At 38.4% G+C, this 18,384-nt stretch overlaps 1 protein-coding gene across 3 annotated transcripts; it reads left to right on the forward strand.

Annotated features, from left to right (window-relative positions):
- The first annotated feature begins 2,966 nt into the window (after positions 1-2,966).
- On the forward strand, positions 2,967-17,962 carry LOC123876306 (SWI/SNF-related matrix-associated actin-dependent regulator of chromatin subfamily E member 1). 3 transcript variants are annotated; one of them, XM_045922524.1, is made up of 15 exons: positions 2,967-3,107; positions 3,379-3,449; positions 5,278-5,322; positions 7,824-8,068; positions 8,587-8,790; positions 9,605-9,680; positions 11,767-11,871; positions 12,497-12,630; positions 13,497-13,637; positions 14,167-14,286; positions 14,805-14,985; positions 15,261-15,383; positions 16,218-16,289; positions 17,099-17,215; positions 17,867-17,962. In XM_045922524.1, exons 2-15 carry the CDS (start codon positions 3,383-3,385, stop codon positions 17,899-17,901), a joined length of 1,665 nt encoding a protein of 554 aa, XP_045778480.1. In that variant the 5' UTR covers positions 2,967-3,107; positions 3,379-3,382; the 3' UTR covers positions 17,902-17,962. The 3 variants fall into 3 exon arrangements, with proteins under 3 accessions (XP_045778480.1, XP_045778479.1, XP_045778481.1); XM_045922523.1 differs by lacking the exon at positions 9,605-9,680 and adding an exon at positions 10,976-11,057; XM_045922525.1 differs by lacking the exons at positions 5,278-5,322; positions 9,605-9,680 and adding an exon at positions 10,976-11,057 and having other exon boundaries at positions 7,941-8,068.
- Positions 17,963-18,384: the final 422 nt, after the last annotated feature.

Here is an 18,384-nt window from a genome sequence, read left to right on the forward strand (position 1 = left end):
GAAAAAGAAGGGTGGAATGAGGTGGCATCGTACCGGAGGCAAAATAGCTTGGTGACATGGCTTTGCCGGTAGCATATCTAGCCACGGTCGTCGCGTCCCACTATGACTAGACTATGAGATAAAATCAATTCCAGAAAAATTATAAAAAAAACCGGCCAAGTGCGAGTCAAACTCGCGCACCGAGGGTTCCGTACTCGGGTATTTTTGCCGACAGTTGGCACGATAAATCAAAAAGTATTCTACGTAAAAATAAAAATAAATCTATTTTATAATATACAGATAAAGCTCTTTCATATATTATGATACCCCACTTGGTATAGTTATCTAACTTTGAAAATTAAAACACTTTTTTTTTTGTGATGTAACCACAAATTCGCGGTTTTCGGATTTATTCCTTTACTTGTGCTATAAGACCTACCTATCAGCCAAACATGATTCTAGGTCAACGGGAAGTACCCTATAGGTTTTCTTGACAGACACGACGGACGGACGGACGGACGGACAGACAGACAGACAACAAAGTGATCCTATAAGGATTCCGTTTTTCCTTTTCAGGTACGGAAGCCTAATTAAAGAAAATCAATTCAAAAACCTACAGCCTATCACATTCTAGTAATTCGCCTACATTGTACGACTTTTCAAACAATAGACTCGTATACAGCTACACACAATTATTTTAGTGGCAGTGCGAATGACCTAACTGCATGGACCCGTTTTATTGAACCGTGTCAAATGCCACTCGGTCACACAGCTACTGTACGCTAGGCCAGCCAAGAATAGCTGAGCTGCCAACCTTTATTGTTCTCCCATTGTTATAGTAATTTCGACCACATTTTAAACTCATATTGAGTGTTCTCGTTGTTCATAGCATAATCTTTTTAGGGTCCCGTACTTCAAAAGGAAAAACGGACTCCTTATAGGATCACTTTGTTGACTATCTGTCTGTCCGTCTGTCGTGTCTGTCAAAAAAACCTGTAGGGTACTTCCCGTTAACTTAGAATCATGTTTAGCAGGTAAGTAAGTCTTATAGCACAAATAAAGGAAAAAATCCGAAAACCGTGAATTTGTGGTTACATCACAAAAAAAATTAGTAGTTTCAATTTTCAAAGTAAGAAAACTATACCAAGTGGGGTATCATAAGAAATGGCTTTACCTGTACACTCTACAACAGATTTATTTTTATTTTTATGCATAAGTTTTTGATTTATCGTGCAAAATGTCGAAAAAGTACCCGGGTACGGAACCCTCGGTGCCCGAGTCTGACTCGCACTTGGTCGGTTTTTTTTCATCTGATGCTGTGATCCGTTTACCACAAAGGAGATAGCGGATGAAAGTATTAGTGAAGCCGTGATATCTCAGTGGTTAATGATTAATCCCTCGGCCTTTTGTTCTAGGGCTCTTGACTTTTCGGTTCATTCCGAATTACGGGTAGGTACCTACTACCTACCTCTAGTTTTTAGGAGTTATGTGCGTTTTAAGTACTTAAATATCACTTGGTTCAACTGGAACAGAAAACATAATGAGGAACCTACATGCATCCTACATGCCAATTAATTTCGAAATTATTTTGAACTAGCCACCCGCCCCGGGTTCGCACGGGTAGCTTATTAAAATTTTCGTAGGGATCTCTAATTTTTTTGAAAATAAAATATAGCCTGTTACTCAAGAATAATGTGGCTTTCTAGTGGTGAAAGAATTTTCAAAATCGGCTCATATTATTGTCGCTCGTTAATTTTTTTGTTTTCATGCCTCGATATGTAAAAAATGGTATTCTTTAAAAATAAAGTTGTGGGTAGTTAGTATCATTTTTTAAAGTCGCAGGGTAATTGAATCTTTTGCCTCATAGCACTCGAACTGATATTATTAAACCTACTGGCAATCACAGCGCGGTCGGTCATCAAGTTTTTTTGTGGGCTAATTATATGCGGCTGTAATATAATAATACACGGCTATTTAACTTCCTTAAAATGTCTGCCAATTTTAACTGCACTGTTTGCTATGGGATCTTGAGATTTCATTCATCATTTAAAGATTCAAACTTTCATTCACCCAATATGCACCCAATCTATCTACTCTACAGCGCCAGCAGCATTTTGGAGTAATCTGATAAGACCATCTAATTATGATGGAGTATTTGGATTTCTGTGTTTAAGATAGGCATAAATACCCTGTAAATACCTAATTCATGGATTTAAAAAAAAATCTGAACCAGCTGAAGTCCGTTTATTTACACACCTGTTTTTGTGTGTGCTCAAAAATCAAACAAAAACCAGTAGAACAAATTAACAAATTAATACATTACTTCGTACAATACATCCATGGTGCGCCATCTTTATGTACCATTGCATCAATTTAGAGAAATATTCTTTATGGCGAAATACCTAAAACCCAGAGCCGAGAACCCAGTTAAAAGTATTAAAATCAATTTGGGACTTCGTCTGTGTTGGTGTTTGCTGGCGCGCGTACGGTGCTTTTTTGGAGGGTTTTTTTTTTTGTTAAAAAGTAGATGGTTTTTGTGTTTCACTGGTGTTTTTTGGTGGTAGAACTGACAGGGAAACGCTCTAGAGGGGTATTGCGTGTGTGTCGGCGAGTGCCAGCACGCACGAAGTCCATACTTAACTATTTCCCTAACTTGTAAATAACTACAAGGACTCCGTCTGTGTTGGTGTTAGTTGGCGGGCGTGCTCTGCCTTTTAGGAGTGTTTTTTTTTGTTAAAACTAACTGGAAAGCGCTCTAAGGGGGTGCCGTGCGTGTGTCGGCGACCGCCGGCACAGACGGGGTCCATACTTGTATAGTTTCCCTAACTTGTTACAAATAACTACAAACTTGACATTGACTAATCTTTGTAAAGCCAGACGAGAGAGAAAAAAATAAATAACTACAAACTTGACATTGTCTAATCTGTGTAAAGCCAGACGAGAGAAAAAAAAAACAATTTGGCACTGTCACTTGTCACTGTCAAAAATCAAAATGGCCGAATAAATGGCGTCTGCAAGCGACGCTATGTTTAGACGATTTTCAACGGAATTTACAGATTAAATTCAATAATTTGTACATAAGGAGAAAGAACATTTAGCTAAACACTACATTTATTTAATATTATCAGGTAAACAACTTGTTTGTTTGACAAAGAATGATTGAATACATCCTAACCTGTACCTGCACCTGTAAATTATAAATAAATTCTGTTTTTTGCACTACCCATAAATACTTAATATGGAAAATAATATAAAATGAGTGTATAAACCATTTATGTACAATTTGTTGCTTAATAGCTTACGCAAGGCCCATATAATGAATTCTCCAATCTCCAAACTACTTTGTGAAGTTTGTTACAGTAAACTTTATTGATATTGTTCATTATATTTTATTTTCAGCATCATGGCTACACCAAACAGCTACAAACAAAACACATCAATGTCCATGCCGAGCCCGCAGAGCAATCCGCGTTTGTATACTTCCATACTCCTCAATATATCCAATATTTAGCAAAGCCCTATATAAAATTGTGATAGATTTTATAAACCCATATAGACTCACTAGATTTAATTTCTAAGGCACTAGGAATGCCTGTAAATTAATTTTTGAGTTATGTCAGGGTGTCCACTTTTTAGGAAATTAGAGAGATTTCTAAAGGTATTGATTAATAGTGTTTTTTTTTTGTTGAAAGACTAGATATTATATTATTATTGTTTTACTACGAGTTACAGATTTAGATCTAATTTACTTCATCTTTTAGCTGTCTTTTTCTTTTCTTCTAAATAATTGGAAATTCTTCTAAATAATTGCTATTTTTTTATATAATGGTCAATTTTGCACAGTAAAAAAAAATTAACCAAAACCTAGAGTTCAATGAATGTATTTTGATGTGAAGTTACAATTAGCATATCTATTATTTGTAAGAGAAAAAGCCTTTGCATTGTGGGGACAACTTTATGTGAGCTTAGGTTTTTAAAACCTCTTTTTACCTTAAAAAGTAGCCTATTTACATCTCTGTGATGCAAACTATCTCTGTATGTAATTTAGTCAAAATTGTAAATAAATAAATCTATACTAATATTATAAATGCGAAAGTATGTCTGTCTGTCTGTCTGCTAGCTTTTCACAGCTCATTCGTTGAACTGATTTTGACGAAATTAGATACAGAGTTAGCTTCCATCCCGGGAAGGACATTTTATCCCAGAAAATCAAAGAGTTCCCATAGGATTTTTAAAATCCCTAATCCACAGGGGTGAAGTTGCGGGCATCATCTAGTAATATATAATTTCTTTTTCAAGTTTATTTTGAAACTATAAGATACGTTTGTTTTGGAAGAGAATGTATAAAATCAGATGAATTTATTTGGTCATAGAGTGGACACCCTGGTCTAATGATTGTTTAGAATGTTGTTAGATACTAACATACCTAACATGCGCAAGTACAAGACCTGGCCGTTGCGAGCTTAGCGGTTTATGTACTCGGTTGATGCTGGTATCTAACCGCTCTGTCGGATGCCATGATTTTATAGAAATTTCCTAGAACAAATACCTATGCAAGAGCCAACAAGTTTTTTCTGAAACATTCTTATTAATAGAACATCAATCATCATCATCATTGTCAACCGATAGATGCCCACAGCTGGGCATAGGTCTCTTATACGCCCACACGCCACGATATTGCGCCCTGGTGGAGGGAGAGGGGGGCGGGGGGGTCTTCCAATGCTGCGTTTCCGATGTGAGGTCGCCGTTCACATCTAAGGACCCATTGAGGTTGCTCTGTACTTACTACTTATTATAACTACGTACATACAGCACATATTAATGCACATTATATGGTATGGTTCTCTATCTAGACTCATTGTAAAAGGAATTTGAGAATTTTCAGCTGAATCTTAAAAACTTGTGTCCACGTGGAAAGTAGAAGTTTAAGCTAGAATAATATTACTTATTAGCCCATAGGCTAGATGGTAGTAGCAATAAAGCAATGATATAATGGAGCTTTATGGTAAGAAAAAAAATGTGGACTGTGGGGGCAGTCCATGAAAATGCAGGTATTAGTAAATTAAAAAAAGAGTTGTTTCTATAACTGGAAATTTCTATAAAATCATGCCATACAGACAAGCATGAAGCGCATATACTCTCCGCTTTTAACTACTCCGTACATTTTTGCATCTCAGACAGAACTTTTTATTTAATCTTTCATTTTGTTTAATTTTTCTCTTTTTATTCTTTTATGCATTAGACTTACATTGTTTCTTATAAGTTGGATTTGTTTCATGTTTTGTTATTTTGAAACAGACTACATGATTGCGGGCCCCCCAATGAGTTTCGGTACGATGAGAGGTAAACACCAATGTGATTTATTTACTTACATATTATTATTTTTTTCAAAATTTCACACCTTTTTCGATTTAGGTTTTGGGGTTTAAAGGTCTCCGCCCACTATGTAGGACTGTGCTACGCTCGAAATCAACCTGTCACAGATTTTTTTTTCTGTTTTACTAAAACTGATTTGCATACTTTTTTTGTAAAGCAGAGGGTATCCACTTGGTTCGCAAACCATCAGGTCGTCTTAATAATAGACATTGGCATCGATTCTGTTGTCTTTCTTTAAACTAAATTTAGAGTATCTGCATCCTCCTCCTTTTAGTATTGCTAAAAAAGGACAGAACATTAATTTTACATTTAAAGATTCTAAATTTTAGTGCACGCTACAAACATATAGCTCGCGACTGGCAGCTAAAGTCACAAGGTTTGACAACTCTAAATTAAATTTAAAACTGTCAAACTATGTCTGTCTTTTTCATTTTACATTAGTAAGAAGAGGTAGGAGATACTCTAAAATTTAGTTGCCAAGAGAATCAGTACCATTGTGACAGTACGTAAGAAAGACGCGACCGATATCAGCGTAGGAGAAATTCATAGGCTTAGTACAAGTTTGCATATCGCAATAACGTTCATAGATTTCGAACATCGAAAGTCGTAACATTATAACGGAAAGGAAAAGGGCCATAAACTGCCTTGTTGTAAGGTTCGAATGCGTATACGAGTACTTTTAGTAGGTACTGAATATACGACATTCAACCAATTAATTTATGGTACATTTTACCTTAACGTTATAGTGTTTCAATACCCAAAATATATCAACGTCAACGTCATGTGACAGCTCGTACCTACTAAGGTCCTTCCTTTTTTAAAGTGATTAACATTACAATAGAGGAGTGCAACATACTCTAATATGGTTTGTGAACATAGTGGCTACCCAAGTTTAATTATTTATTTCTAATAGTCTAATTAAGTATTAATTAAGTACTTTAATCCTATGCAGAAACTTCACACTTATGCTTAAATCAGTTAATAACCTAATTTCTTGCATGTGACAGTGCCCTGAAAAGCTCAGTTTTATATAGCGCGTGGAAAGCTTCCAGTGAATAAATAAAAACACCTTAATAAATCCATCTCGCAATCACATCTGTTATCTGTTAGAAGCCTACTAAACTGCTAGTGCTATTGAAACTAATTTCAGCATCTGCCACTACCATCGTGCATACACACAATTTGAATTCAAAACTCATACTCATATTTTCAAGTGAATTCATACTCTTATTTACAAGTGATTAAAAATAAAATCCATTGTTAATATTCTTTCTATTTCTTACTTTAACTTTTTCACAAAACTTGTAAATACAATTACTAGAGTTTTAATCATATGAGTAGGTTATACTATCATTTTTTGTTTAGTAACTGGGCTAATCAAAAATAAATAGCAATATTCATCATTTTTGGGGTTCCGTACCTCAAAAGGAAAAAAGGAACCCTTATAGGATCACTTCGTTGTCTGTCTGTGTGTCTGTCTGTCAAGGAAAGTGAATCAAAACCTATAGGGTACTTCCCGTTGACCTAGATTCATGAAATTTGGCAGGTAGGTCTTAGCACAAGTAAATAAGAAAAACCGAAAACCATAATTTTATGTTTATATCACAAAAAAACAAATTAAAAAGTGTTCATGCAAATAATTAGTTGCACACAAATGTGTTATATCTTGTATGGTGGTATGGAACTCGCACTTGACCGTTTCTTTTTAAATCTAAATCTATTTTTAACATATTTCAATTGAGATTTCATTCATGCCATCCAAATTCATGTATCATCTATTATCTCATATTAATCTGTCATCATTTCATCTGAATTTAATATTTAGCACAATCCATAGTCATAGTGCACTTTTCTGCATTTGAAAGCACTAAAAAACTAAAGCTCTTTTTGTTTATTGGTAAAATTTTATAAACTGTCATTTTATTATCACTTGTTCATTACCATTTTTTGTTGCATAGAAATTATCGTTTGAATGTTTGATTGTTGACTTAACTAAACATATTATTTCACTGAACACATTTGAATAGTCGATTGATGTATTAACCGAACAGTTTTAAAACATTTTATTTGATTGGTAAAAACTGGAATAAATTACAATCAAATATTATGTATTTGATCGCTGTATTAATTATCATTTAACTAATTATAATAGAATATAATAATTAATCATTCCACGATTAATTAACTGGATAAATTTGAATGGTCAATTGATAAATTAAACGCATTTGAATAGTTGTCTCTTGAATTTACACTTACCTAATAAATAATTGATTAATGAATTAACTGAACATGTTTGAATACAATTTAATAAGACTTGAATTAACACGTTTGAATAGTTGATTGTCGTAATTGTTTGTATGCGCCCGGCCTTAGTGCATTTACTTTATTTTGCCCTGTCCGCCTCCCCCGCCCTCCCTTACGCTTTTTGTTTTTTCTTTCATTGTATTGCCGCGCTGCTTGGCTTGAAGGCGGTATGAATGCACCGCCCCACCATAACCAATACCAGTACCACCCCCAATACCAGGGCGGGCCGGGCATGGGCCCGCCGGGTGGGTACGGCTGGCAACAACAGCGTTTCGGTGCAGAGAGCGCGCGGCGCACGGCGGGGGCTGCCACGCAAGCCAATAAGGATGACAAGACGAGCCCCTTCGTCTCCACATTACACTCGCACCCTGGATTCCAACCGCAGAAGATCGGGAAGGGCGCTGGTGGGGTACGTGTATCTTATTTCGTAGTAGCTTGAACAGTTTTTCGAGCAGGTTGGCAGATATACCAGGCCTTTCAATTTTTCGGATATTGTGGGAGAGAGAACAGGGTCTGCATCCCAATTTTTTAGAAGGGTGGCAGGCAGAGCCAAGGGAGTCTTATTTCCCAGGGTTTTCAAAAGGGTGACAGAGGGAAGGGGAACTTAATTAAAGTTATATCGGTGACTAAATGCAACCAGTACAAAGATAGCTTATACTCGTAAACATGCCATTTTAGAAGATTTTGTCTAATAGAATTCATGTTGATTGAAAACTCACAGAAAACTATTTTGATGCCACATATTAATTAATTAATCCGCTATTGTGGAAAAAATTAAAATTGGTAACTACTAGATTGACCAAAATCTGCGATAAATAGGTTGAAAAATTTCTCCGATGATAAATATGCAATGATGTTAGGACAGAACAGGTAAACAATTAAAGTGATGTCGAAAAATAAAATGAGGGTTTTTTAAATTAATTAAAGGGTGCCGGCCTGCCCAAGCCCCCGAAGCCTCCAGAAAAGCCCCTGATGCCATACATGAGGTACTCGCGCCGAGTGTGGGACACCGTGAAAGCCGCGAACCCTGACCTCAAGTTGTGGGAGATCGGTCGCATCATAGGGGGAATGTGGAGGGATCTACCTCAAACTGAAAAGTACGCCTTTGTCGACGAATACGAGGCCGAGAAGGTAATTTTTTTCTTTATATAGAGACTAGAGGATGCCCGCGACTTCGTCCGCGTGGATTTACATTTTTATAGATCCCGTGGGAACTGTTTGATTTTCCGGGATAAAAAGTTGCCTATTTCGATTACAGGGACGCAAGATACTTCGGTACCTTTCATACAAATCGGTTAAGTGGATGAGCAATGAAAACGTAGCAGACAGACAGACAGACAGACACACTCGCAATTATAATATTAGTATGGATGAATGAATTAATGAATATACTTTTATTGTACACCACTAAATTAATAGGTAAAGAAAAGACACATACAAAGCAAAACATAATATAGCCAGGTAGATACAATTTGGCGGCCTTATCGCTACCTATCGATCTCTTCCAGGCAACCAAAATGGTAGAGATGGTTCACGGTTGTTGGAAGGAAAACCATTAAACCAACAAACAAACACACTTTCGCATTTATAATAGCCAGAAAAATTTAAATATAAATTCCCACATTGCCCCTATGGAATGGAACCCGGGACCTCCCGTTTATAAGACCACTGGATGATGACCGCGACTTCGTCCGCGTGGATTTATTTGTTTTTAATCCCGTTTTAATCCTCTTTGATTTTCCGGGATAAAAGTTGCCTATGTCCTTCCCCGGGATGTAAGCTAACTCTGTGCCAAATTTTATCAAAATCGGTTAAACTGTTGAGCCGTGAAAAGCTAGCAGACAGACAGACAGACACACTTTCGCATTTATAATATTAGTATGGATAGCGCTCAGCTCTGCGCCAGGGTGATACGTTATTGTAATCATTATAATTTTGGGCCTAGGCGCAGTACACAGAACAGTTGAAAACATACCAATCGTCGCCCGCATATTTGCAATGGCTGGCGCACAAAAACAGAGGTACCTTTGACCCTGTGCTCGACTCGAGAGTCGTACCTGTAACCACCGCATTCACATCACAAGCTTGTTCTTAATGTGGGATTAGGTGTTGGTACATTGTTCTTTCATACATATCGGCGAGACTTTAAAAGCAAAAAGCATCATAAGTACAAGTTTTGGCTGCTTTTACGCCGTCAAAAAGTTATATGCGATCATCACATTCTGATCATTTTTCATCAATTTCTATGAACTAAATCTTTAAAAGTAAAACCTTTGAATATTGTGGTTTAAATTCTGCAGTACACAAAAGCTACAAGATAAGGCAATGTTCTGTTTACACCCTGCATTTAGACTTGTAATTTTAGTTTAGAGATTGTGTGCAACATAATAGCCGTATTATTTCAGACGGACGGGTGACAGACGGACAAACATACAGACATATGAGTGATCCTATAAGGGTTCCATATTTCATTCGGACGTACGGAACACTAAAAGTGACTTATGATTTTGGTTTATTGCTTGTCAAATATCGTACCTCAAGCAGTTTCAATACAATCTCGCCGATATATTAGGGGCCAATTTTTCAATCGCCGCGCCAAAATATTAATTGGGGACTAATTTGACAGTATTTTTATTAATCTGTCAGAATTTTTTGGCGATTGTAAAAATCGTCCCTAAAATAATGCGATTCGATATCGTACTATTTCATTAAATGTAACCCACACGATGTCTTAGAAAAAACAAGGATTTAATAATCCAGCCACATTTAAGAACCACGCACAGTAAAAAGTGTAAATGGTTTCCATTAAACCACCTTTCATTATCAGTTTTTTTTTTGGTCCATGAAATATATTGGTCCTAATATCGGTCGGTCGTAACCAAAACTTAAACACTTTAAAAAGTATTTTTATGTCAAATTAATCGACGCCTGACTTAGGTTGAAATCTATAGAGCCCACTTTGACTTTGCTTAGACTTAAGTTTCAGTTAAAACGGGACAGATTTATACCAGCGGTATAACGCTGTCTCGTTTTAACAGTGTCTTAAGTCTGAGCGATGTCAAAGTGGGCTCTGCGTACACAGAATTCGCTGCGCCTGCGTCGGAAACGCAGGCACAGCGCTGGTCTTCCCTGGAGCCAGAAGTATTTAAGTTTTGGTACGCCCAAATTGTGATAATTCCCGCCAGTATCAATGAAATCATATCGTACCCACAAAGTACTGTGACTAACAAATCCACGCACATCTAAACCCGCTAATTTTCTCCCCACATGCACTGTCACCTCGACCTCATATACTCACACGCTCGGGTCACAATAGTCGGAGTACGAAAAGAGTCTGAAGACGTACCACAACTCTCCGGCGTACCTCGCGTACATCGCCGCGAAGAACAAGGCCGTTGGTAAGGGTATGGCGCTGTTTGCATGTGATTTGGCTTGTATTTAGGTAATGTAACTTTTTTTTCTTCGGGGGAGGAAAAATCTCTATGGATGCCTGCTGGCAGGATGTGTCTGATTTACACGGACTAAAATAACCTCCCCGTGTCTGCCAAGGTGAGCACGGAATTGCGTGGCATTATTTTATGCTGACCCAAATCTCTATTTTCTTCTTTTCTTCTTAGGTAATGTAACTATTTATAACCAGAAGATGCCCGCGACTTCGTCCGCGTGGATTTAGGTTTTTAAAGATCCCGTGGGAACTGGTTGATTTTCCGGGATAAAAGTTGCATATGTCAATTACAGGGATGCAAGCTACCTCGGTATCAAACATACAAATTGGTAAAGCGGATGAGTCTTTATGAATCCCGTGGGAACTCTTTGATTTTCTGGGAGAAAAAGTAGCCTATGTCCGTCCCCGGAATATAAGCTATCCCTGTACCAAATTTCGTCAGAATCGTTTAAAGTGTTGGGCCGTGAAAAGGTAGCAGACAGACAGACAGACACATTTTCGCATTTATAATATTAGTATAGATAGTGTCATAGTGTTCCGGGCACAACTTAGTTCGTCTATAAAAATATTTATACTCTGTACATAATACAAACAGCGTAATTTCGCTTGTAAAATCTGGATAGTGAATAATCGTAATAAAACATACAACTCTTTATGAACAGTTGGTAATTTAGAAGAAGAGAGCTCAAGCAAGAAGGGTGCTTCACAGAAGGATCAACAGCAGCAAGATAGAAGAATTGACATACAGCCTGCTGAAGATGAAGAAGGTACATCCTTACAACTCATACACTCCTTTTACCTACCACTGTCTCTGTAAAATATCCACCAACCTCTCCTCCTCTCCAGCCACTCTTCCTCTCGGTGTCCAGTTGCACTCTATAAATTTCAAAAAACTCCAATCTTGTGAACCAGTCGATTAATTAATAACTGATATTTCTATACAAAGTAGACCAAAAAATATTCAAAAGAAGAACAAACCAATCGATTAATTAATAACTGATACTTCAATACTAAGTAGAGTCTTGAATTACTTTTTTTGAGTTATGTATTAATTTCAAAGTCAAAGTCTTCTAGTTAGTTTATTCAAATTGGCTACTATTGTACACTTTCTGATTGTCAAATAATGATGTAGTGGTGATAAATAATTAATTACGTTAACTTAAACCTAAAGTTACGAGGGTTCCAAACGCGCCCAAGTCTGAGAAGAGCCCACAACGAACTCAGCCGAATATTCTTTTTTCTGTTATCACCACTTTACTTATTAGAACTATCAAAGCTGTTTGGCAACGTATTCCCAAGCTTTCTTATCATTTAAATATTTTTCGTAGTGGTCCATGGCATCTGGGTTAAACCCAACTGTATGTTGCTAAACTGTGGTTACGTTGGTTCCAGATCAGGACGAGGGCCTATCAGTGAAGCACGTGGCCTACGCGCGATACCTACGGAACCACCGCCTCATCAACGAGATATTCTCCGACACAGTGGTTCCCGACGTCCGCTCCGTTGTGACCACTGCTCGGATGCAGGTACACGATACTTTATGGCAGCCTCATCCTCTTGTAATATTGTTTTATAGCCAACATTTCGTCAAATTACTAATCTACCAAGTCGCCTCCAATCTTTCCCTATGTATACAGGGTATGATTAGAATGCTATCTAGTACAAACGAAGACAGGTGATAGTATTGATGATATTGATAAATTACCAAAAAAACATGTATTTTTAAAGTTTGTGATTAATGATTATAGTGAGTGACGTAATATTGCAAAGAAAACATCTGACTGACGCCAAAGGTCAACAACCATAGCGTAAATAAGCCACTCAGAGTTAATGCCGTATCGTAGTTGGGGCAGTGAACTCTAGTTTTCCACGCTGTACAATGCGGATTTTCCTCGGCAACCTGGGCGGTCTACTTGGCTTCTGGAGCGAGCTTGGATGGCTGGAGTGAAGACTTCGGCGGGGAGGGGCAACACACGCACAAACGTTTAAGTGCGGAAACCAGCCCAGAGAGAAGAAGAAGAAGAATGCGGATTTGAAAAATACTATATCACTAAAAGTTCATGTATAAGGCAAAATATGGTTATTAGCGTTCGATTGTGCTTAGGTAGTAATAATGCTAAGTTTTTGTTAGCGTTCTAGTGATTACGCACTGTATAGTACTGTACTAATCAACCTAGTTGTCTCCAACCTCTCTTTGTATATTTTATTATTTTCCCCCAACCACTAGTTCTGTTGACAACCCTCTGTATTCATACTAATATCTTATTGAAAAATTGTATGGATTCGCCAAATAAATAATATTCAGAGCTAAATTTGCATTAAAAAGATCTCTACAACTAGATTCACTGAGTGTGAAACATGAAAACCATTACAACCATACAAACGTTTCCAGATTTTGAAAAAACAAGTACAGTCACTGACAATGCATCAGAAAAAACTAGAAGACGAGTTGCAGCAGATCGAAGAGAAGTTCGAAGCGAAAAAGCGCAAGTTCATCGAGAGTAGCGAAGCGTTCCAGGAGGAGTTGAAGAAGGTAACGGAAGAAGGGAGAAAGTTCTATACTATATTTTATTCTGATACAAGTTAGTCCTTGACTCATTTGATGGTAAGTGATGATGCAGTCTAAGATGGAAGCGGGCTTGAAAGGGATATGACAGTTTTATTATGCCCGTATCCCTGATCGTTTTCTACACGGTACCAAGCGATTTATCGGAATGCTAAATCGCTTAGCGGCACGGTTTTGCCGGTAATTTGATAACTAGCCACGGCCAAAGGCTCCCACCAGACCAGACTACCAGACTAGAGACATTTTAGAAAATATAGATTACCAAATTGCCCCTGCCGGGAATCGAACCCGGGACTCCCGCTTAAAAGACCACAACGCTCACCACTGCGCCAGAAAGGTTGTATTCAAAAATGTGAGTGCGCCATCTCGGATTTAAAAATAATTACAATTTTTGTAATCAGCACATCAAAAATCCTGTGAGAGTACACCTTGACGTTCCATTTTTTGTTTTTTAACGCTGCTAAGGAAAATTCTGTTAAAAAGTTCCTTCTTATAGCACTGCAAACCAGCAGTAGACGACGACACATTCAGTCGCATGGTGGAGCGAGCGTTGGAGCAGCTGCGACGTGGCGTCAACCCCACCGCTGTGCAGCAACCGCAGAACAGACCACACGAGGTTAGCTTCACTTCACCATATTTACTACCCGTGCGCGATAAATGACCCATTTCTATAACAGTTGACATCTTGGGGTCACCCACGGCGGCTTTTACAGCGATTCAATAGCAAAACAGTCGCAAGAAGTCAGTTAAAAAGACGATACAGTCGCGTTGCAAATGCGACTAACCGCCAAAAGTAGCGATGCAGACGCGCATGATTGAACCGCTTGCAAAAAGTCGCCGTGGGTGGCCTCCCTTATTTCGTTGATCAGTCAATCAACTAACTCACTATTCTTTCTTTCACACGGTTTCGTGACAAAAATATTTTTTTTATGACAAAATACCGAGCAGACGGGTCACCTGATGTTAAGTGATCACCGCTGCCCATGAACATTTGCAGCACCAGAGGTTGCGCCGGTGAGTTGCCGGCCTTTCAGAAATTTGTTGGTCAGCCCCTTCAATAACCCCACGTTGTAATCTAATGGGAACACTAGAAAAGGGAGTCATAAAAATTAAAACCCCTTACTATCTCTGTAGCCAATGGACCAAGACCAGAACGCTATCAAGTCAACGGAGTCGGGGCCCAACGCGCCCACACAAGTGGACAAAGTGTCCACCACGGAAGTGAAACCTGACAGCAATGTCACCACCGAGCTGAACAAGCCTGACACAGACACCAAGGAGCCTGCTCCGGAAGCCATTGCACAGGAAAACGAAGGTAAGGTTAAGGCTGCATGCCTCCGAATACGAAGGTAAGGGTAAGGCTGTATGAGAGTTCTCCATAATGTTCTCAAAGGTGTGTAGTTTGCCAATTCGCACTTGGCCAATTGGCAGGCCCTTCTCATTCTGAGAGGATAGTAGTGATCAGTAGTGAGCCGACGATGGGATTATTATGACGATGTGCTGTTTGTAACATCTAACTTAATCTAACATCTGGGAATCCTGGGATCTTGCTCTTATAACTTTGACTGAATTATAATTAACGTAAACCAGGCCCCCCTGAGCGCAAGGAAGACAAGCCGGTGGAAATGAAGGTAGAGGCCAAAGAGGCGCCGCCACCCGTCGCCGCCGCGCCGCCGCCGCCGCAGCCACAGATCACGTCGCCGCCACATCCACGTAAGTGACATTGCCACTGATTCAAAATAAACAAGTGTAAATTAAAAATTTTCAACACCCCCGACAAATCATTTTCAAATAAATAATTATGTATATCTAGGCAACGGCCATCTTGACAGCTTGATATTTGTCAATTGACACTTGAATATTATGAACCTAAGGGTTATCTAACCTTCTTTTCTACAAGAAAACTAGAAAATAGCTGATAACTTTTAAACGGCTGAACCAATTTTTTTGGATTATAGCTAAGAACACTCTCGATCAAGCCACCTTTCAAACAAAAAAAAGTAAATTAAAATCGGTTCATTCGTTTAGGCGCTACGATGCCACAGACAGATACACAGATACATAGATACACAGATACACAGATACACAGATACACAGACACACAGATACACAGATACACACGTCAAACTTATAACACCCCTCTTTTTGGGTTGGGGGTTAAAAAATCAAAATCATTTACCTTTTAATAGTCAAAATTGTTAGATTTTAAAGACTATATAGTGGTGATAATTAATTAGTAAACTTAAAACTAAAGCTACGAGAGTTCCAAACGCGCGCAAGTCTGAGAAGAGCCCACAACAAACTCAGTCAGCAATTTTTTTTTTTAATCACCACTTTACAAAATCACTTATCTTATTCGAACCATCAAAGTTGTTTGGCAACTCATTCCCAAGCTTTCTCATCATTTAAATAATCCTTCTCATTGTAATAGGATTTTTCAATCAATTTACGTTTTATGAAAACTTTGAACTTGTTCTGATTATGAGCAGAACTAAATTTTAGATTTATTCTAGTCAACTAGTTAATTGATAAAATGATTTGTTGCAGCAATGATGATGCCTCCGAACCCCAACGCACCGGCGCACCCCGCGCCACCGCACGGAGGCCCGCCGCCGCCAGGTAATCACCTATTACGGCGACCCCTTTATTAATGTAGGCTTCAATATTTTCAAACATCACTTATTTTGCTTTTCTTTTAGTCAAAGAGTGCATTTGATTCGCATTGAATATTGAGAGAATTGCTCTCTGTCACTGCCTATAATATAAATGCGAAAATGTGATTGTTTGTTGGTTTGTCCTTCAATAACGCCGCATCAGAGCAACAGATCGACGTTACTTTTTGTCATGGTTAAGACCTGAAGAGTGATATAGGCTACTTTAAAAAAAACCAAATTCATGCAAACAACGTCAACCATGCACAGCTAGTTAAGTACACAAGTGTAAATTAAAAATTTATAACACCCCCGACAAGTGAAGGTTACAGTAACTAGAAAAAAGCTGATAACTTTCAAACGGCTGAACCGATTTTCTTGGATGATAGCTAAGAAGTAAGAACACTCTCGATCAAGCCACCTTTCAAACAAAAAGAAACTAAATTAAAATCGGTTCATTCGTTTAGGCGCTACGATGCCACAGACAGATACACAGATACACAGAAACACAGGTACACGTCAAACTTATAACACCCCTCTTTTTGGGTCGGGGGTAAAAAATATCCTATTCCAAATATCTTTCCAATTATATATCCAATCTAATAAAATAAATATGAAACCTGGGATGTTTGTTACTCCTTCACGCAGCAATGTCTGAACCAATTTGGATGAAGTTTGGAATGGAGATAGCTTATACTCTGAATTAACACATACAAATACTTTTCATCATGGAAATGTTACCACTAAAATGATAACTTAGAATGTACTTTGTTTCAGGAGGCTACGGGGCGGCGCCCTACGGCCGCTACTACCCCGGCTACGCGGGCGGATTCCCCGCCTACCCGCACTACTACCCGCCTGAGCACTATAACCAGCCACACCATGAGTTCAAGCGTGAGTAGCCATATCATTCTCTTATTTGTTAATAACTGACCCTCTGGTGTCTGCCAGCCAACTGATTTAGTTACCTATTACTACTACCGGTACATCGACCTGTCCGCACACGATGTGTGTGAGTGTAAGTACGGCTTCCAGAGCATTCCTTGGATAGCTAACAGCCTCGTCGTTCCTAATTTGAACTGCTAGGATTTGGAACGCCCTTCCAGCATTATTTTTCCCCTCCAATTACAACATGGGTACCTTTAAGAGTGAATAGGCATCTTCTAGGCAAGCACGCTCCATCTTAGGCTACATCATCACTTGCCACCACCAGCCGTTCGATTCAGAACACTCGATTCGGTAAGTTATCGTTCGATAAGACGTATTTTTCAATGAAGAGTACGTCTTATCGAACGGTAACTTACCAAATCGAGTGTTCTGAATCGCCCGGCAGGTCTGATTGCAGCCAAGCACTAGTAATTTAAATTATTTATTTGCTGATTATACATACATAGTATCTATCTATAAAATAAAATAAAACAATCTCTAACTTCCTATGGGATTAAAAAAAATATCATTTATATTGTTGAGCTTTGTGTGAGTTTTTTCTGTACTAATTTTGTGGTGTACTAAAAGTATATTCATTCATCATGTTTCACTTTTCAGAAGAGGAACCACCAGCTAAGAAGGAGTCGGAATGATTGTCACCCAAGCGCGTCGTCAAGCGCCGCAGGAAGTCAGCCTCTAAGGACGCGCAGTGAACTCACATTATGGCTTCAGTCTTATTAATCAACCGGCCAAGTGCAAGACACGCACGCAAAGGGTTCCGTACCATTCTAAGCTTGGGACAAAGTGTCAGAAATGAGCAAACATCCGCAGACTTGGTTTAGGATTGCTTTATTCGTAGGAACACATTCAAATTCAAATTATTTTTATTCTATTAGACTTTTACAAGTACTTTTGAATCGTCAAAAGCTTCTACCACTGGTTCGGAATGCCTTTTCTACAGAGAAGAACCAGCAAGAAACTCGGCGATTGCTCTTTTCAAAGATTTGATATACGTGTATGTATATGTACATTGAGATACATATACAAGTGCTTATAGGCTATCATATTTAGAGCTTCAATAGCTCAACTGGTAAAGGAGTGGACTGAAAACCGAAAGGTCGACGGTTCAAAGCCCG

Source organism: Maniola jurtina, chromosome 21 (genome assembly GCF_905333055.1).
Source record: "Maniola jurtina chromosome 21, ilManJurt1.1, whole genome shotgun sequence".
In the NCBI taxonomy this organism is placed as follows: Eukaryota; Metazoa; Arthropoda; class Insecta; order Lepidoptera; family Nymphalidae; genus Maniola; species Maniola jurtina.

What these genes read in the sequence shown, in the direction of transcription:
- LOC123876306 (XM_045922523.1), top strand. Translation starts at nt 3,383, where the DNA reads ATGGCTACACCAAACAGCTACAAACAAAACACATCAATGTCCATGCCG. An exon ending in CGCAGAACAGACCACACGAG is followed by an intron (nt 14,287 to 14,804) that starts GTTAGCTTCACT and finishes CTATCTCTGTAG; the next exon opens with CCAATGGACCAAGACCAGAA. An exon ending in CATTGCACAGGAAAACGAAG is followed by an intron (nt 14,986 to 15,260) that starts GTAAGGTTAAGG and finishes AACGTAAACCAG; the next exon opens with GCCCCCCTGAGCGCAAGGAA.